General features: G+C 30.4%; 2 protein-coding genes across 3 annotated transcripts; one reads left to right on the top strand and one right to left on the bottom strand.

Moving 5' to 3' along the window:
• Positions 1-931: 931 nt before the first annotated feature.
• Positions 932-2690, top strand: LOC105434768 (RING-H2 finger protein ATL16). Its single transcript, XM_011651917.2, has one exon. The coding sequence runs from the start codon at positions 1260-1262 to the stop codon at positions 1926-1928; it is 669 nt and encodes a 222-aa protein (XP_011650219.1). The 5' UTR covers positions 932-1259; the 3' UTR covers positions 1929-2690.
• A 4499-nt stretch (positions 2691-7189) lies between these two features.
• On the bottom strand, positions 7190-10121 carry LOC101205148 (tocopherol O-methyltransferase, chloroplastic). Of its 2 annotated transcripts, none has more exons than XM_031881431.1 (5): positions 9506-10121; positions 8564-8668; positions 8219-8422; positions 7821-7871; positions 7190-7626 (listed from the first exon to the last, which is right to left on the bottom strand). In XM_031881431.1, exons 1-5 carry the CDS (start codon positions 10022-10024, stop codon positions 7612-7614), a joined length of 894 nt encoding a protein of 297 aa, XP_031737291.1. In that variant the 5' UTR covers positions 10025-10121; the 3' UTR covers positions 7190-7611. The 2 variants fall into 2 exon arrangements, with proteins under 2 accessions (XP_031737291.1, XP_004151846.2); XM_004151798.3 differs by having other exon boundaries at positions 7821-7923; positions 9506-10115.
• Positions 10122-21624: the final 11503 nt, after the last annotated feature.

Here is a 21624-nt window from a genome sequence, read left to right as displayed (position 1 = left end):
GGTATTTTAAGATTCTCAGATTAATTTGAATAATGAACTTTTAAATTATTCGGCTGTCATAGGGCTTTTATCCCTTCAATACAAAAAAATATTTGAGTCAACACGCACTCAAAAAACTTGGTAAATTATCGTTCATAATACTAAATCTAAACGATCTTGGTACACGATCTTCTACCAAATCTAAATGATCTTGGTAGATAGTGTTGTATCCGGATCATTTTAATATTGATACACAATTGTTAAAATAAACGATCATTTAGATTTATCACTTATCTATATGGATTAGATAGTGATTTATTATGTCAGATTGTTTAGATTTTGGTATACAATTGTAATGTGAAAAAATAAGACGCACAAACATTCAACGCGAAATTGAGAGTCTAAGTGTGACTTCTTTGGGCTTTTTTTTTTTTTTTACATGTGTTTTAATTAGTAAATTAACTTTGTTTTAAAGAGGTTAAATTAAAAAAAAATAGCACTTAAAAGTATATTCAAATCGAAAATTTACGCCAATTTTCTCACCAACCAAAATTTTAAGCTAAAAATATAGTTATAAATTTATTGACTATTATATCACAAATACAATCTAACTCCATTAGTTAGTGTTATTATGATTAACATATAGTTAAGTGTGAAATAAAAAAATGTAAGTGACTATTAACCAATACTTATGATTAACATATAGTTATTGTGATGAACTAACATTTAAAAATATAGAAATAGATAAATGGCGGATTATTATATTTAAGTGTATTATTTTGATTCTTAGTAAAAATGAATTTGAAAGAAATTAAGATGGAAGAAAAATGGCCAATTATTTGATAATTTTGTTTTATTTATCATTACTTTTAACAAAAACCCATTTGGTAATTGTCCTAAAATAGTTTTCGGAATTGAAAAGAAAAGGATAGTTTTAACTTTTAAGTAAATTTTCAAAAAGAAAAAGAAATATAATTCATTTACTTTTTGTTTTTATTTTAGAGGAAAAAAGAGAAAATAACAGTAAAATGAGAAGACAGTGAGGAAGCTGAAAAAGTGCCGTTGATCAAATCCTAGTGATGACGAACCTCAGTCGTTGATCATCTATCCATCCACCGGTTGAAGTCTTCTTCCGATCTCGTAAAATCTATTCAAAATTCGAAATGCTAACGGTAACTTTATGCTTCTACTTCTCTATAAATCAGACCCCCGCTTCTTTCTCCCTCCTTTAACAATTTCAATTCTGATCTCAATTTCACTTTCAACTCAAATTCATCACTATGTCTTCCCCAACCACTTTCTCCTTCCGATGCTCTATTCGCTGCAACGCCAACGGCAGTGCTGCCACCAACGGTCAACCCTTGCAATTCGTTGAACTCCGATTGGGACATTTCAGCCAACTGGTTCTTTCACCTTCTCACCAAATCCTTCAACAAACTTCCCCCATTCTAATTTCTGATACTCTGATCCGTTTCCCTCTGCGGGAGCTTGAAGATCCACCATTCATCTCCCACTCCTCCCTCTGTCGCTTTCTCTCTTCCTACAACATCTCCGACGCCGTCTGTGACGCCATCTTCCTCAAGATCTCTTCATTTGCCTTTCAATTGGTTGCCGGTAACCTCAATTCCAACTTCCACATCATAGCCGCTTTGGATTTTGTGTACACGCACTGGGTGGACCTGGACCCAGCAGAAGATGCAGCGGCGGTGAGGCAAGGGGCGCCGAGGTCGGCGATTGAGAGGTTGATGAAGGAGAAATATGATGGGAACGGAGGGGAAGAGATGGAAGATGAGTGTAGTGTTTGTTATGAAGATCTCCATGGGAAAACAGAGAAGGAAAAGGAAGTGAGCAGGATCCCATGCGGGCACATGTTTCATAAGTCATGTATTCTCAAATGGCTTAAAATCAGCAATTCATGTCCTTTGTGCAGAGGGGAATTAGAAGCATAGCACACTAAATCATCCCTTTTTCTTTTAATCATCTTGATTAATCGAACTCAACATCTCTTTTGTTGTGGTTTGTGATAAAAAAAAAATTGTGAATATTTCTGTGTTTTGTTTTGGTTGAATACAAACTGAAAAATGAGTTAGTGAATTAGAATAATATAATGAAGCTAATTTTAGGTTCCATACTCCACGACTTTGCTGATCGAAATTCGTTTGATGATTCTGAATTTTTGTTGTTGTTTGAGTGTGTATGTCCACGTCTTCATTTGATTCCAACAGTGTACAAAATAAGAAAATAAATTACAAATTGGAGGGGGAAAATAACATTGTTATTTAAGGAAACAATATATCAATTAATTTAGTTAGTAACACATAACACATAGGTTGAGAAGAAACTACCATCTTCATTGAACATTCATTAACTACAAGAAAGGTGAGAAAGGGTCAAACTCTGTATGACTCCAACTTTGTGGAAGTAGACAGTACGTAAATGGAAAAACAAGAAAACCCACGAGGACATCCTTTGTTTAGTTTATTTGGAAAAACAATCTTTTTTAATAGTAAAAATAAGACGACCAAAACTAGGGGTCTAAACTCTAAATCAATAGGACATATATTCATGCTTAATGTAGATCAAACATAAAACTATCAATGGATATGTTAATATATTTGTCACTATATATCCGCATGTCACACGATTCTATAATGTAAGAAAAATGCACTCTCTTGACACCTATAATAGTAAAACAAAAAAAAAAAAAAAAATTTGAAAATGCATATGGAGATCCTCTTCGAATGCCATTAGCATCGTTTGAAATACCTTTCGAAATACATGCTTTGACGTCAGTTGCCACCTTGTCAGAAGTGTAAACTTACTCCTAATGACGTATGTACAATAACATTGGGGTATAATTACTTCAAATGAATGATTAATCGTATCAGGAGTTAGCTTAAACTCAACTTCATTGTTAGTTAGTCTTGTTTAGCATATTTATTGTTAAGTTAATTATTTTTATTTTTTATATTTTTGTTACCTAAAATTTGTAGAACCAAAATAACTATTAATTAGGTAAAGAAAAAGTTTTCACATGCATTGATTTAATCTGATATCATAGTCTCACACACATATATATAAATTTATCACATAATCTATAGTTACAATGGGTATCGTATATACATTAAATTTTAGCCTATATTTTTAATATGAGTCAAATTTACTTTAAATTAATATTTAAACTCATTCAAATATTTTATTCTCTCATAAATTAATTTTGAATTATATCCAAAATTAAATTTAGGTAACAAGGTTCAATTTAAGTGTAAACTTTATATTATAATGTATTATCATCATACGACATTTTAAAACGCATAGTTTTTGTAAAGCATATTTCACTCATAAATTCGATTAATGTAGAAGTATATTGTAACTATGAAACAATAGTAATTTGTCTGTTCTTTTGAGAATTTTTTTTATCTACCTCCATTGTAATGGCTACATGTAGAAACATTGTAAAATACATGTGAGTTTAAGAGACTACACATTTGTTTATGAAATTTTTTTATAGATTATGCAATGATAGTAGCTAAATCTGTTGTTGAACTCCGTAGATGTTGACTGATGATACATGTTGATCATTAGGCATGATTTATGGACTAGCTATGGTTTGTGAACTGCTATGTCTAAGGATTCATGTCATGTTTATGTTGATGGTGACATGTGTTTGGTCTATCGTGTATCTGTTAATTTTAGTTTGGTTGTTAGGCTTTATACCCCACATGTATTGTGTTCCTACCCATAAGTTCATTCGCACGATTTAGAGGTGTACCCACGAATCACATACACGGTTGGAGGTTAACAGATCACCTTGCGAGACTAGTAGTGGTCGGGTCCCTTACTGAGTATATTTTATATATTCACTCTTTTAAATGTTTAATATTTCAAGCAAAAAGATAGATGATCTAGAAAGCTGGTGACCGATAGAAAGGATTCGTGACATATGGAGACCTAATTTTGCTTTCACCTTTCTTTCATCAGTTTTCAATATTTTTATTTTCAGATATTTTATTTAAAGTTGTCTTATCTATTCATCTTTATTTTCATTAAAAAGTTTTAGAACCTACGAGTCATGTTTTCACATTATTTTTATTGGTTTTGTCAATTTTATGTCTTTCGAACATTTATTTGATACTAATTTTATCATTCCAAGAGAATGTCTTTCGTTATTTGTCTTTTGAGTAGTGATTTCAATTTAGTTTAAAAGTTTGAGTTGTTACAAGCACTGTGCTAAGTTTATTAAATGAACATTATAGTTCACATTTAATAAAATCAATTTTGGGAAAATGTATGTTTCATGTACATGCCAAAAAAAGACAGCGAAAAACTCGGATTATAATAACTTTCACTCCAAACATACAGATTATAAAACACAAACTATATAATATTCTGCACCCTAAACACATATTATAATAACACAAACTATAATGCTCTATACTCCAACAAAAACTATTAAAATCGGACTATTATAAGTCACTCCTTACCCCAAATAACCCCTTAAAGTTAGTTTTAGATTGTGTTTTTTTCTCAATGATTGACTCTCTCTTTCACATAGTTTTGAAATACTCTTTTGGTGTGATAATGTAGTATCCGTTTGATAGAATATCCAATAAAATTTATGTTTTTCAAATTCACAAATTCAAATTCCTACTCTTTCCCCTTCTCATTTTTTGAAAATTAAATCTAAAAATGTTGGCCTGTACAATTGGAATTCTCTCTTATGTTACCTTCTTCTATTTTAAACTTTTCTTCTCATGCCATTCTCAATGTCTCTTTCACCCATTGCTCTGTAGATATTCATTTTCTACATTTATAACTGAAAACGATCACCCATACACAATAGCTTGATACCTTAACATACTTCATCTCTTATTATCATATTACTTATAAGTTTATTTATGTATCTTATTCATCTTATTATTATTATTTAAATCATATTAAAACATTAACTTCTCTTATAAAACTTTATATTATAATCTATTAAATAGATTATATTAATTGTATCATATACAATAATTTATTCTCTTTAATCAATTTCAACAATTTAAATTAAATCAAAATAAATTTTATTTTTATTAATTCTTGGACCTATAAATTGAACCTCCAATTATACAAGATTAACTTATTATACTCTTTAATTAAATTAATCTTCATTCATTAACTATCGATCATTTTATTAAAGACTAACCGTTGCACTCTTTTTACTTTAGATATTTTTCTATATCCATTAAATATAACTAATCAACACTGCAATGACTCTTCAAAAATTATTGTTTTGCCCCCTATATTTATATCAAACTCCTTAAGTACAACTGATCCCTCTAATGAACAAAAAGTTATAGTCACGCTATAATTGAACTCCTTAAGAGCCAAAAGAGAGTGTGATGCCACATTATGCTCATCCCATAGAATCAGCCCTTAAGAGAATAATTTTTCTACTCAGTCTTCGTACCTATAGAGAATGAGTGAATTCTCAGAATGGTAGGCATATTGAGTCAGCAACATAGGCCACCCTTACCCATGTAGATCAAAGGACCATCTTCTTAGGCAGAAGTTCACAACTCACTCAAGATTTAGGTCAAGTCACCTATGATCACCCCAGCTAGTATAATGTAACCTCTTATAGTAACTGTGTTAATAAGCGAAACTATTCATTTCATGGTTTGGTCTTATACAAACTCTTTGTATAAAATACACTCACTCTGATGTCCTCGACATGAAAGATCAAAATCATAACACATTTGTAGCACTTTAGAACGACTTGTAACAACTACCAAGCATGAGTTGTATTCATAGTATCACTAGGATAAGGTATCTAACCTTATCCATCTACTACAAATCGTTGAAGTTATCACTTAAACATGATTCATCTATATGTCTTCATATACATGTTTAAGTTACCGAAGATAACATTGGATGTTAGCTTATTGCAGGTTTTGTGGGTTAATACATATGATTGAGTGACATAGTATATGTATTATAATTTCAAGGTTACGGGTTTGATTTTTCCAACAATATACTTATATAATTTTTTTTTAAAAAAAAAAAAGTAAAAAAACAAAATTTGACATTATTGTGTTCTATATATGTTTTCTTAATTAATTGTCAAAGAAATCTTGAGGGGTTGTTTTAAATGATAAAACTATTAAAAATATTTACAAAGACAAGAAAATTTTATTTTCTATCAGTGAAAGACTACAATACACCAAGATAGACATCTATGAATGATCTATCAGTAAAATGAGAGGTAGTCTATCACAAATTGAAAATAAAATTTTGTTATATTTGTAAATAAATTAGTTCATTTTGTTATCTTTAAAAACATCCCGATGATCATTAACCTTATCAAGAAATATGGACAAGTCCAACTAAGTGATATATCCGAAACACCCGATATACCTAATACACATATTTATATATATAAATGATGAAAATGATAAGATATTAAAAAAATTTAATTGAAGGGTAATTAAGTAAATATGTCTAATCACATTTTGGTAATATCTAAAACAATGTGATATTTTTGTAAGTAAGTTGATCAATTTATAGAATGGAATGTGTTTAGTATATTAAGTGTATATCATAGGTCTCTCAAGTGTATAATAGTAATGTATCAAATGTGTATTATGCCGTTTGAATTTTTTGTTTTTACCATTTTTGTAAAAGCATATAAGTTTGTGGTATGGACCAAATATTTTAAACTTACACTGTGAAAAGCCTTGATATTAAACCATTAAAAATATGTGGATTAAGATTTGAGCAATTTAAAAGTAACAAAATAACATAAAATTAAAATGGTATGTTATTTTCGTAATAGTTAAAACTATAATGGTTAACTTTGTTTTAAGTGCAAATTAATAGAACTTCACATCTTAAACAAAAGAATCGTTTGAATTAAAAACCATTAACCCTTATCAAGAAATATGGACAAGAAATTAACGAAAACGCCAAAATCCAAACTCTCCACATTTTTTAATTCTATCCCACACATGATATTGTCTAGATTCCCCCACATTATTTTTTGGACTAATAAACAACTTCCAATAATTCCATAATGGTTGGAAACTTTTGATATGTATGCAAACTACTGCTATATATATCTATTTATATCTTCATAAATATCGTCAAAAAAGATTGTGATGTGTTTTTACTTTTGTCGTAACCTTTAATCAATTTTATTTTGTTTAGATTATAAAAAGCGAATACATAATTCAATAGGAATTAACGTAAGCTTCTTCACTAAATATACAAATTATCTCTAGCAATTACAAAGGATAATGTGAATAATGTTTCACCTATTAACACCAATTGATATACATAAAGAAAAACAAGTTGAAGGATGAGGAAAAAATCTAACCCATTTCTAATATAAAGAAAGGAAGTAACTCGTGAAAAAAATGTTACAAAATAAGTAGTAAGGCAAGAAATGCAACATAAAAAGAAAATAAAAGGGAGAAGAATTACTAGGAGGGAATAATTTGATTGTGAGGTTTTATAGTGATTGGTTTTGGTTATGGAAGTCTATGAAGAATTAGCTTCTTCTTCATTGTGGCTTACGGCAAGTAATAATGGCAAATTTGATGAGATCTTTGTTGAAACCTTCAATCATCAATGGCATTACTAGTGCTCCTCTTATTGTTTTCCATCCTAATTGTAACAACAAATAATATAAACCAACTCAATCAACTTTGCTTTTCAAGTCATAAAAAAATCTGTTTTTAACCGCAAAGAAATACACAAACTTTAAAATAAATAAATTTTTATTTTACTATATTTAAAAATAATTGTACAAGAAGATTTGATTTGTTTTGTTTATTTATATTAATGTGAGAGATATTTACCAGTTCGTAAGAGTGATGTGAAGCCTTTCCAAGTGAATGCAGAGCGAATAACTGCTGGCCAAAAAGGAGCCACATTTTCAGACCAATCTGCTCTCTTTATATCCTATCAACACAAATCCCTTTTCTTTACATCATCTTTGCTTTTCCAATACTATTCTTAAATATATAATATAAAATATTCAACTTTTTTTTATCAATATGTTCCTTCCCTTACATCCCAAAATTAACTCTCATCATTCCCCACCACATGCCTTGGCTTCCTTCAATTTCTTCAATTATAATTTTAACGGTTGTGAGTGAACTACTTTTTATCGGCACCAACTCAGTTTACAGCGTGTTTAAATTTGAAGGAGCATCAATAATAAATAGATGTGATAGCTCTATATAATAAATAGTACCTGGAGATTGTGGGATTGGAGTAATTTGACATAATCAGCAGTGGAACACCAAGCGGGGAGATAGAAGCCATCACAAATCTTCTGAAGAAGCTTCAACTCCCATGGCTGCAAGGAACTCTCAGAAGGCCCAAGGTCTCTATGACACCATGTAACTATAATTATAGTGCCACCTGGGGCTGTAACTCTAACTAGTTCACTGACAAACTGTAGGGTGTGAAAGAAGCATATATCATCAAAGCACAGATAAAGACACAGTACACAAACAAACACCTAACTTCTAAAACAAAGGGAAGTTATAATAAAAAGTGAGAGAGTATAGAGAAAAAGAAAAAAAAAAAAAATCACCTTGGATTTGTCAGGCATGTGCTCCCCACTCTCCATGGACCATACCAGATCAAATTCCCCATCTGAGAATGGTTGGTTCAGAGCATCTGCCACTTCAAAACATACCTACCACTCACCAATAATCCTCCTCAAACTCATGTCAATCCCACATGTCAAATCTTTCATTTTATATATGTAAGTGTTCGGATCAACTTACGTGTAACTCGACTAATCTTACACTAATCTTACAGAACGATTGGGTGTCGAAGAAACTAATAAAAAGTTAATTCCTAAATAGGTGACCACAATGAATTGAACCATAACCTCTTAATTAGATATTGAAACTATGTTACCCTTTTAACCACTAGACCAACTTATGATGGTTTAAGTCTTCTACAATAATCACAAAACATTAAACACCAGTGTTCTCTCGCTTTCACTTTCACATATTGTTGAACTTAAAAAAGTGGACAAAAGGATTCTTTTGACTTTTCCTACCATTTTCACTTAACATCAATATGGTTTTATTGGTTTAGTCACATCTTTTGACTGAGCGGCCAGATGTTCAAATTTTTAGCTTTGCTTGTTAGACCTATGTTTCCCACCCAACAAATACTTTTTCCATATTCATTTTAGGGATAACTCAAGCTTACTTCAAAAACACTGTCACATAGAACTAAAATAGATCAAACTTGTAACAAAGAATCTGAAATATAGTAATTATATGGGCAATCAAACTTGGAAAGGACTAATCTAGAAGGTACTCGTTATTTTGGTTGTATTAGTTGATTGAGGACTAATTTCCAAGTTTAGTATCCAATCAAAGTAAACGTCAAAACAAAAGCGTCACGGAAAATCTTAAAAAAAAAAAAGCAAAAAGAAGAAATGTAGAAAAAGAAACCAGCACAAATAAGAACAAACCAGAACAAACCAGAACAAAAATGATTCAAAGACCATACACACCTTATCACTTAATCCTTCAGCGGCAGAAATCTCTTGGGCCCGTTTAGCTTGAACAGGGCTCAAAGTAATACCTCTACATTTCGCCCCAAACTTGGTGGCCAGATACCTAGAACTTCCCCCAATCCCACACCCAACATCCACGACAGCAGTCGCCGCCTCCACACCGGCGAAGCGAAGCGTCTCCTCAATCATCCGGATTTGCGCAGCGCGGTGATCGGAGAGGGAAACGGAAGAATGAGGATCGTAAAATCCATGGTGCATATGTTGGCCCCAAACGTTCTCCCAAAGGCCAGAGGATTGGTCGTAGAACTCGGCGATTCCCTTGTGAAGGCGATGGGAGTCCATGTGGAGGGAGGGCGGGGTGGTGGCGGCGGAGGAGGAGGCAAGGAGAGGAGAGAAGCGGCGAGGGGTGAAGGAAGAAAAGGAAGGGCGGGGAGAGATGGAGTTGAAGGGATTGGAATGGAGAGAGGAAGGGGGATAGGAGGAGGTATGGATTGGAGTTGCTGCGGTGAGGTTCATTGTTGTTGGTTATATAATATAGATGCCAATTTGTTGGGAACGTAAAGCAAACAGGGAGATGCTGAGAGAGAAGATACTGAAAGAAAGGACAGACGTTTGTTTTTTTCTTTCATGAAAAGTAATTTAAGTCTAAAATGATGTGGGGTTACATGAGAGGGCGGCCTCTTTTACCCAACTAATTCAAATTCATCTATTGAACTTAATGGACCTATAAATCATAAGCTCCCATGATCCAAAATTAATTGACTAAACTTTTTTAATCAAGCTAATAAATATTCGGTAGCTAATCAAAATTGTCCACTATAATATGTAGCTATTCTCTTAATTAGTAAGTCAATCTCTTTCGTAAGTTGTTCGTAATTTCGGTTGGATCAATTTTTACCCTTGAGATTGCATATTGTTCCTTACGCCTCAATGATCCTTTAATAAACAATTGGTTTAAGATCCAACCTATTAACCAAATATGATATGAATAGGCCAAACATCAAACTATTAATTAGATTTTATTTAACAATTGGGATGTAACTTTAAATAACATTGACTATTAATTTAAACTTGTTAAAATGCATTAGAGTTTTATTGGGTGGCTATTTAAGTCTTGCTTTTAGGTTGTTTAAAGTACTTTTTTTTTCATTGAAGTTTTAGGGTTTTTTTCTATCAATAGAAATTATATGGTAGATGACATAACCTTGTTATCATCATTTTGCAATTCTTGATTTAGGTTGTTGCATACCAAAAACATTCAAGTAAGTTTGATCACTTTGCTTGTGGAGTGTTCGAACTTGAAGTGAGAAACTAGTTCTCCTTGTCTGTTGGTCTTCGATCCATCAAAGGGTAATCCAAATCTAATCTCTTCCCTTGGATTGATATCAAATTGATTTGAGGATTTTAGAATTTGATACTAAGGTTCACTCAATTGAGTTCCTAAATTTTAAATTTTAGGGTTTTCATATCATTTGGTATTTCAGAGTCAGATTCTAGATTGGGGTATATGCTTAAATGCTTTTTTGATTGTGTCTAATTTCTAATTAGAGCTTTTGCATTGTTACAATCTAATCTACCGATCCTAAAAGCGGGTATGAGTTGTAAATTTCGTATTGCACTTACGTCCCTAGCTATCCACTCGATCTGTACCCCTACAATGGAAGGTCTATTAGATTAGCGCTAAAGAACTATTCTCACCTACGTAGATCTGAGGATAATCTTATGTAAACAATAGTTCATAGCTAACTCAGGATTAAAGTCGAGTTATCTAGATCATCCATAACCGAAATAATCAAATTTAGTCATTAATACGGATTATTCCATTTCCATGGCAATCATTTTTCTATCACACTTTGTTACTTGTGAGAACCAATGGTTGCTAGTTTTGAGAGTGCAATATTTATCATTTTTATTTTGATAGCAATGGTTGATTTATTTTTTAAAATTTTTTAAAAATAACGACTTGAATACAAGATTTACAATTTTGTTGTCATTTTGAGAGTATGTCGTTATTTATTTAAATTCTTTTAGTAACACATTTAATTTAATTTGCATTTTTATTTGGTGTGAAAATGAGAAAGGAAGATGAAAAAGTTAAGATATGGATATGAATGAAACAACGGATCAATTTAAACTAAATAATTTTTCTTATAATCTCAACTAAAATATGAAAGATGGAATCTCCACATTCAATTATTGAACAAAGAAAAAACAGTTTGATTCATGGTAGCAAGCAGTGTAATGAAAAGTCAGAAAATTAAGCAGGACATTGCCAAACATATACTACCCACAACTTAAATACCAAACATATGCTATTAATACCCACTTGCACCATTCCATTATTGTATTACTACTTACTTACTTACTTATTGGAGGTCTCATAATGCATCTAACAAACTTTAACTCTTTATATATCCACACAATTCTAAATCTAAATGCAAAACAAATTCATTTATACTCATCAATTTTATGGTTTGGGTTAATTAAAACTCAAACTAATAATTATTTAATTTCTATACTTTTATTTTAATTATTTTTCTTAATTCTATTTTATATTAAAATTATCAATTATATTAAATTTCAATTATATTTCTAAGGCTTGGCAAAAGTGGAACTCGAGATTAATCGATTTAAGCTAAAATGAGAAATCTTTCTCTAACATATTGAATTATTATTAAGAAATTGGTAGTTCATTTCCAAAAATTAAATTTTTTTAAACCAATAATTAATTTTCTTTGATGGATAATGGTTATAATGTATTTTTAATATCGTTATAATTCATTTGAGTTTTTTTTTTCTTTTGAAATATGATGACTACGTTTTAATAATTTTTTAAAAAAATTCACCTACAACCAGATAAAAAAAAAATGATGAAGGAAAAAATTGGATATGGTTTTATTCAAACTTTTCTAAAAATACAATTAAAAGTTACCATTTCAAATTTAAAAGTTATTAAAATTATAAATATAATAGTAGAGCAATTAAATTGAATAATATATTATTAACTTTAAAAGATGAATTTTGAAATTTGGATCCTTTAAAATTTTGGTATTAAAAAAATAGCAGGATCACATTTCATAAAATTCAACACTAAAAATAGACATGACATATATATTCTCTAAATATATTATCTACCATATAGTTTTTTCATCAGAAGAATATTTACTTTATCATTTAACATATGTTCTCTAAATATATTATAGTTTTTTCCTTACTTAATAAATTAAAAAATATTTTATATTTTTTATCGGTTTGTTTTAACTAGAGTTGTAAATTGGTTGTCATGTTTTCGAGTTTGTTAAGTTGACAACCCGAATAATTAATACTCATTTCTACTTTTTTTTTTCATGCAAATTATTAATTTTTGGTAGAAAAAAATTGTAACAACTAATTTTAATCAACAAAATATTTAGTACAGATTGATCTTATTTTTTATTGAAAGAAAATTGTTAAATTACTGTATTGGATACTTTGTTTTAATTTTTAATTATTTTTCAATTGAAAGTACATACTATCAATTTACGACCTTTAATTAATACAAAAATTGTGGATTACAACTATAAATATGCACAAATTAGAAAATTAATGTAAACATAAATTTACAAATTAAAGAAAAAGGTCGAACAAAATTTCATCAATTTAAAAAATTCAATAAATATATCTTTTCAATAAATTTGAATAACAATAAAATTGATTTTTTTAAAAATTAATTTTTGATTGGAGAGAGAAAAATAAATGGCTATTTAAATTAAAAAACTAACATTTGATTTTGTTAAAAAAAAAAAAATTTATTTGGTGCGTAAAATAAAAACTAATTTAAAAAAGATATTATTTCAAAATAAAATTCAATTTCATGAAAATGAAAACAAAAACAATAATATGTTAATAATTAGTTTGAAAACTGCTATATTTTGATAATTAGCTCTAGCAATATTGATCTAATTTTTTGGAGTAATCATATTATAACTTAATTAGTGACGTACACATGAGGTGAGAAGGCGAGTTAGACATTTACCAAAATTTGTCATTTTATATGAAAAAGAGTTGATAATACATACGGCCTTTTTCAAGGGAAGAAAACACGAAAGTCCTACCATCCTTTGTGGTCTATTATTGTTACTTTCTAAATTGTAATTAATGTCAAATTTTGAGCATTCATGCAATTAATTCACAATTGAATTTGCATATTTGTAAACAAGCTAAAAGATGTTTTAGTATAAAATCAAAGTCTTTATTTTTTTCCTCCAAGTATTTGTTGATTGACACCAACTACTACATGTTTCTCATAATGACAAAATATTATACACAACAAACTAAAGATAAGATTTTGAGCAAAGGATAAGATTTGATATGGATACTTTTTAAGTATATCCAAAATTATCAACTAGCCCTCCCCTAATTAATCACCAATTTACTTGTTCACAACTTTTATTGTTAGTTATCCAATTTTTATACCTTATAGAATTTTGTAATTAATCAATAGTTACATTGAAAGTACATGACAAACTTGTTTGTTTTGGTTGACATCAAATTTATACTATCAACTTCATTCATTCCCATTTTTCCTACTTTTAATTTAGTGAATCTAAATTCTCTCCCATGTATTATATTGGGAAGTACAAGTGCAATTGTCTTTCTTTCTTTCGTCCTTCAATTGTCTTTCTTTCTTTCGTCCTTTTGGTTGTTAATAATGATGATGAGATATCAAGTTTGGTAAGAAAATGTGTGCAGCTGCACTCTGCAGAAGTGTTCTTATTGTTGCTTACAAGTTGTTGCCCTATTTGTCCTTTTGCTTGCTTGACTATTCTTTACAAATGGGACTTCTATTATATTCAATCTCTTGGGCGGAGTTATTTTGTGTGGTCTATTTTGCACCTAACTTTTTAGAGATAGCTACTTCTCAACCATTCTTGCTTATACCTGCACAATGTTGGTTGAATTATTGATAAGGTAATTCATATCTTTCCAAACTATTTTATGGTATATGGTTGGATTACATTTTCGAGCGTTTGATAAAATTTGAAAAATAAATTGTTATAAAGAAAACATTCAAAACCAAAATTTGAGAAAATAGATTTTTTAGTGATTCACCGAGAATTCATACGATTTTTCATGTTATACTAAAATTACTAAAACACCTCTCATACTAAACCCCTCCTCCCACATTTATCTGGAAATTTGTCAAAAGTAGCACACTTTTTTAAAACTCCTTTTCTCGGTCCATCTCGTGGCTAGATCGATTGTTTTGGGTTTTCACGGTACATCTTGTAGACATTAGACCAACATTCCACCATTTTTCAAATCTTCCAAAATTTTATTTAATTTTTTTATCTTTTCAAAAAACTTATTCAGATATATATTTTCAATTTTTACTCAAATCTAAACTAATTTTTTTTTTGCTACTTTTATCAATTTTTCCAACCTTTTCTAGTAAATTACTATTTTTTCCTTTTTCCCATTATTCTTTTCTTTTTCAACCTAAAACCCCCGACCATTTTTTATTCTAATTTAACCATGGATTAATTTAGAAAAAACCGTTCATAATATCTTCTTTTACATATTGTGAATATAACAAATATGACAAGTAATTAGTGATCTTAGACGGTTATCAAAAGATTATCAGAGGGTTATCAGAGAAATATCATAGGGTTATCGACTCTCAATAACCTAATCAATCACATATTTAATTTTATATTTTTAAATAGATTTTAAATTGTCTATAAATAAGGTTACATTTGATCATTTAACAACAAGATTTTTTTAAAAAAATAATCTCTACATCTCCTCCTTCACTAGCCTCCCCACACCAAAAAAGAAAAAAAAAAAAGTTGGTTTTTATTTATTTATTTAATATTTGTGGTTGCATTTTTTATGGTGATTTTAGTGACTTTCTTTAGTTAGCTATAGATATGACCTTTAGCCAGTTTTTCTTCTATTTTTTTGAAACATAGACAGAGAAAAAAAGGAAGGAGGAAAAGTTTATTCTTATTTGTTATTATTATCATTGTTTTTTTTTAAAAAAAAAAATTAACCCTTTTTTTTTCTCCTTGGGAAACAGAGAGAGCAAGAGAAGGGATAAGAAATTTTCTTACTTCTTTTATTGAAGGTAAATAAACCATTTCTTGATTTATTTGAAATGAATAGGGCATATAAATAGCCAATTATTACAACTGTTTTAATAACATAAATATACCAGTGTAACAACAATAATGCTTACTAAAATCTAACTAGGTTAGTTAACTCTAATATCCCTCAAGATGGACTTAATGGATTGACTACACCAATCTTGAAAAGTAAAGGAGTAAGAGCATGAGACGAAAGTGGTTTGGTGAAGATGTCAGCAAGTTGTTGACTAAAACGTATTGGCGGCAGCTTGATCTTATGTTGGAGGACATTTTCACGAACAAAGTGATAATCAAACTCGATGTGTTTCGTACGTTCATGAAAAATGGGATTGGAGGCAATGTAGACGACTGCATCATTGTCACAATATATGACAATAGGTGATGGAGACGAAATGTGAAGGTCCTTCATTAATTGATTTATCCGGCTAAGTTCATTGGTTGTTGTGGCAAAAGCACGATATTCTGCTTCTACTGAAGAGCGCGATACAATACTTTGTTTCTTTGCCTTCCAGGATATTAATGCTTCTCTCATGAATATGCAAAAGCTAGTGGTACATTTTTGGGAGTCAATGCATGACGTCCAATCTACGTCACTGAATGCTTTTAAGTACCGTAAGAGCACCTGAACAGAAAGCAAATGTGTCTGTCGAGGTTGAGCTACATGTTGACTCAACTTATGTACTGCAAAGGTAATGTTTGGACGTGAGACAGTGAGGTGTAGAAGTCTACCAATGAGACATTTGTATGCTGATGGGTCAGAGAGTATTTCTCCAGAATCAGATTGAAGTTTTAGGTTGGGATGCATGGGTAAAAGTGTTGGTCTTGAGGTTGAAAACTATTTGAAATAAGTCCTTTAAATAACCTAATTACATGAAGAAAAAAAAAAGCATGTAATTAGTTCACAAAATCTCAACACTTTACATTCCACTAACCATTAGTTCACCAAAAATGTTGTCTTGATCTTATGTTGCCACTTTTTAACTTTAGTTGAAGGTCAATATGGTTCATTTGACCATTCAAATCAAAGTCAAACTTTAACTTTTCAAGTAAAAAGTCAACATTTTGACTTTCTACCATTTTGTCAATATTGACTAATTCTGACCTCCCGAGTTTGAATGCACATTGATTTTTTTGAAATTCAAATTATATTTAAATATAAAACCAGTCAAAGTTTGAATTTTCAAAATCAAAAGTCAACATTTTGCCTTTTTACAACTTTGATCATTTCCATCAATTTCGAGCTTCCGATTATGAATCCGTATTCATATTTTTAATATTTAATTCACATTAAAACTTAAAGCTCTATCTCAAACTTATAACCGATGACTATATCACATATACTTGACGATTTCTCTCTCTTTATCGAATTCGAACATTTCAAACTATTCAATCATATTATTCTAAGTTAATTCCATATGAACTAAGAGGGGAACCCAATGGACCTATAGATATCATGAGCTCCAACAATTCTAGATTAACTGACTAAACTCTTTTAGACCGAGCTAATCAATATTTGTTAACTAACGAGTCATTATACTAAAGTCCCTTAGTTGAACCCCTCTCACTATAGATATATTTGTGTCCATTTGATATAACCATGATCGATAAGTTAATCCTTCAAATGTTGTTTGTAATCTTGGTTGAGTCAAAATATTATTTTACCCTAGTGACTACATTTTGCTCATTAAGTTCCACCGATCCACGTTATTGAACAATTGAGTTTAGGTCCAACCTATAAATCGAATCTCTCTTGGCCTAATGAGAGATGGGTCCCCTTGTTCTAGACTTGGATTCAGATCTTAAGGGAACAACCTATTTACTATCCCTAAAACGAGTAGAAGTAAATTTTGTCTTGCACCATATGTCTCTAGCCATCTACCCGATCTAATTACCTCTGAAATAAGAGGCTTATTGAGCTCAGGATAATTTCATTTATTAGTCATCCATCCATTATTGAGTTGCGCTTATCTATGCAGATCTAAGGATAATTTTATTTTAACAGAAGTTCATAATTAGCTCATAATTAAGATTAGTTACCCAGGTCGTCAATAATCAAAATAGTCGGTTTTTATAGTCAACATTGTTATAACTTAAAAGTGACTATTTTATGGTTCCATTCTTTATGTAAACTCTTTACATAAGATGTCCCCCACTTCCATGTCTCTATTTAAACGATTTAAGTTCATATCGTTTGTACTAACTACAAAGAGGGCCGCATTCATAGTGTCCCCAGAATATATACTTGAACTTGATCTACATTTATGTCTTTACATAGTCTACACTAGATAGCCTTGAGACCTTAGTTTATTGGATTCATGATTACAATATTCTACTTTCACTAATAAGTTCTTAATAACCACTTTATTGAATAGAATAACAAACTATGAGTTGTAGGACATAAATTTCAACATTTAGTTGTTTACCAAATAATGTAATGGCCAAATATATGTTGCTTTAAATTCAACTTTTGGCACGTGGATTGTTCCATGAGTTTTTTTGTTCGGATAATTGAGTAAAACGGGTGAAAATCTTGTCTTTAATTATTAGAATGCTCTCTTCAAGAGATGCATTCTACCATTCTCTCTCTTGAATATGTCTCTTCAAGAGACGCCTTCTATCCTTCTTTTCTTTCTTTTTTTTTTTTCTTTTCACCAAATTCATATTTGCTCAATGATTTTTAAATGATTATATACTCAATGATTTTAATTCACTTAATGATTTTTGAAATCTGTTTGCCAATTTCTTCTTTTATTTTATTATTATGTTTTTCTCCAAAATTTATTTACACTAACAATGATTTGATAATTTGTTTAATAATTTAAGGTTTAGGAAATGATTATTTTTAAAATTTATATAATTAATCTATATGTTTTCCTTTCTTTTGTTATTTTAGATATATTGGATGTATTGAGTTCATGCTAATATCCTTAAAGAGTTGATTGTTTATAAAGAGAGTACTTGATCGAAGAGAGATACGGTTATGAATATGACAAGCAATATGAAAAATGGGTGAGACAATAAATATTATCCTTCAGCTATGACTAATGAGTGATTAACCGCAGGAATAACTAACGTAACAAAATGAACAAAAATAACATAGAAGGGTTTGATAACCCGACAAATACAACCTACATCTAAGGGGCTTTTTTGCTTAGATAAAAAATATTATTGAGATTCAAAAGTTTGTAATTTAATCCTAAAGTTATATTAACAAGTTATCACCATAACTTAAATATATAAACTCAAGTTCCCCTGACGGTAAACTTGAATCTCCTCAAAGATGAATTCAGGCTCCTCTTGCATTCATTGACCGCAATACAATTATCTTAGCCTTCATTCATATTTCTTATAAATCGATACTATGTCAAATCCCTTGATGATCTTTAATAATCTGTCATAATGTAGAAGGTAAGGTAACTTGTTTACCTTCCTACAGATTCTTCACCAAAAATATAAACTTCTGAACAACCACTGTGAAGAATGAATTTTATATTTAGAACTTCTCGTTTTTAAAGAGCCAAGAAAGAATAACTTCTTTACGATAAAATATTCTAAATAGGAGAAATATCTTTTGTCTTCTTCTTTAAATGAGATATTTAAGGAAGATCTTTTAACTCCATATTTATAAATAATCATAAATATAAGAAAGATATTTTACCTTTCTTTAAATAAAAATAAAATTAATTTCATATTTGTTAAATAATCTAACAAATTCAAAGGTTCTGCCAAAAAATACAGCGGAAGTGACTCCGCATGAAGGATAACTCGGCCATTTCTTGTAGAGTTCTATTTTGCGTTCAATGATCCCATTCTGTTGGGGAGTAAGAGGAGTCTAAAATTCATGAATAATCCCTTGATTGAGACAGAACTCACTTGGAGCTGCATTTTCAAACTCTCTTCCATGATCACTGCGAATTCGAACTATCTCTTTATCTTGTTCCTTTCAAATTTATAGACACAAAGCCGTGAAAACTTTGAAAGTGTCCAGTTTCGACTCAAACTTGACATAGTAGATTGGGTCATCTTTCTTCTAATTGTTTAGCTTTATTGAAGGATTTTTTACAACTTAAGGCTACTACTTTTCCATATTCTCATTGTTCAATTTTCACGCTTGCTAAATAGAAGCCTTTGGCTTTTCCTTCAAAAAATGTCATTTCAATTTCCCCACTTATGCTAGTCAGTCATATTTTTTTTTTACTTTCATTGATGATTGTTCTCATTTTACTTGGGTTTATCTTATGTGACATAAATATGACATTTTTTCATACCGCTGAAGAAGTTTATGAGATGCTACAAGGTAACCTTTTTCAAGAGGTTGTTCTGCCCTTTACTGCTATTGATTTGGTTCCTGATGTTGATCCATGAAGTTTTTTCTCCTCCTTCTGTTGTTGAACCATCTCAAGTTGAAGCTTCAAATGAAAATATTACTTCACAAACTGAGAGCAATCCTCTCTCCTTCTACTGATGTTGGAGACAATATTGCACATCATCCTATGAGTTCTCATTTAGGTTCTTCTCAGAATGATGTTGTAGTTTTGCCACTTGCCATTATATTCCCCATGCTGGTCTTTGATGATCTACACGACAATGTCAAACTCTTGGATTTTTAAAGGAATTTCATTGTAATTTGTTGTTTGGAACTCCTCTCCCCATTGGCGTATCCTATCATTTATTACATTTCTTGTGTCAATTTAAGTTATGCTCATCAACATTTTTTGCTTCATGTTTTAACTGATTATGAACCCAATTATTTTTTCATCAAGCCGTGAAGTTTCCTCATTGTCTGTGTGCCATGGATGATGAAATTCATGTTTTTGAAAGAGTCAACACATGAACCTTAGTTCCTCTTCCTTCAGGTCGTCACACCATTGAAAGTAAATGGGTTTATCATATCAAGTATAAACCAGATGGCATTGTGGATCGTTATAAAGTTCACCTTGTTGCTAAGGTTTGTAGCCAACAAGAAGATATTGACTATTCTAGCTAACACGTTTTCTCTAGTTGCAAAGATTGTAACTGTCGAAATTTTATTAACTCTTTCTGCTTCATTCAGTTGGAGTTTATGCCAAATAGATATTAATAATGCCTTTTTAAATAATGGTCCACCCATGGTTTATAAATTAAACAAACCACTTTATGGTCTTAAACAAGCTTCTCAGCAATGGTTTTTCTAAATTACATGGTTTTTCCCCATCGAAGGTAGACTATATATAGTTTGTTTTACTTGAGGTTCTGGCTTGTCTTTTGTTGCTATGTTAGTATATATGGATGATATTTTGCCTACCGAACCTTGTTTTGCTAAAATTTGTTGGAAACTTAATAGGTCCTCACAATACAAATCAAGAAACAAGAGAAGAAGATTGTTCTCTTATTCACACAATTGAGAAGAAAGAAATTGAATAATATTTCTTAAACCTGAATTTCTTACCTTCTTTCATTTGTAAAATGAGAAACCTTACACATATTTATATCCGTAGAAAAGCAAGCTAAAAGTCATCAACAATAAATATCAATACACGTGACTCTTCATATATCAATGTATTTAGTGATTAACTATTCCATGTATCCAACTATTCATGCATATTTAATAATGCAAGTTCATGTATTAAGTTTAGATTAATTTAATTTCAACAAAATTGAGGTCAAAAGGATTGCTTCATTCCCATTTTTTGTTAAAGGATTTAGGAACTGCAAAATACTTCTTTCTAGGTTTGGAACTCTCCCTTTCAATCCTAAGGATGACATTTACTTGTCTCATCGAAAATATTGCCTTAAGATTTTAGAGGACACAGGTTTTTAGCTGCCAAGCCAGTTAAATATCCTATGACTTCTAATTTACATCTTTCAAAAGAGGTCGGTGTACTATTATCTTCAGACGATGCTACACTGTCTATCGAATACTTGTTGGACAAGTACTTTATCTTCAAATATCTCGCTCCACCGGACATTTGCTTTGCAATTCATAATTAAGTTTAGCCAATATATTCCTTG

The sequence above is a fragment of the Cucumis sativus genome, chromosome 2 (genome assembly GCF_000004075.3).
Source record: "Cucumis sativus cultivar 9930 chromosome 2, Cucumber_9930_V3, whole genome shotgun sequence".
NCBI classification, from domain to species: Eukaryota; Viridiplantae; Streptophyta; class Magnoliopsida; order Cucurbitales; family Cucurbitaceae; genus Cucumis; species Cucumis sativus.
This window is presented reverse-complemented; position numbering and strand designations above follow the sequence as displayed.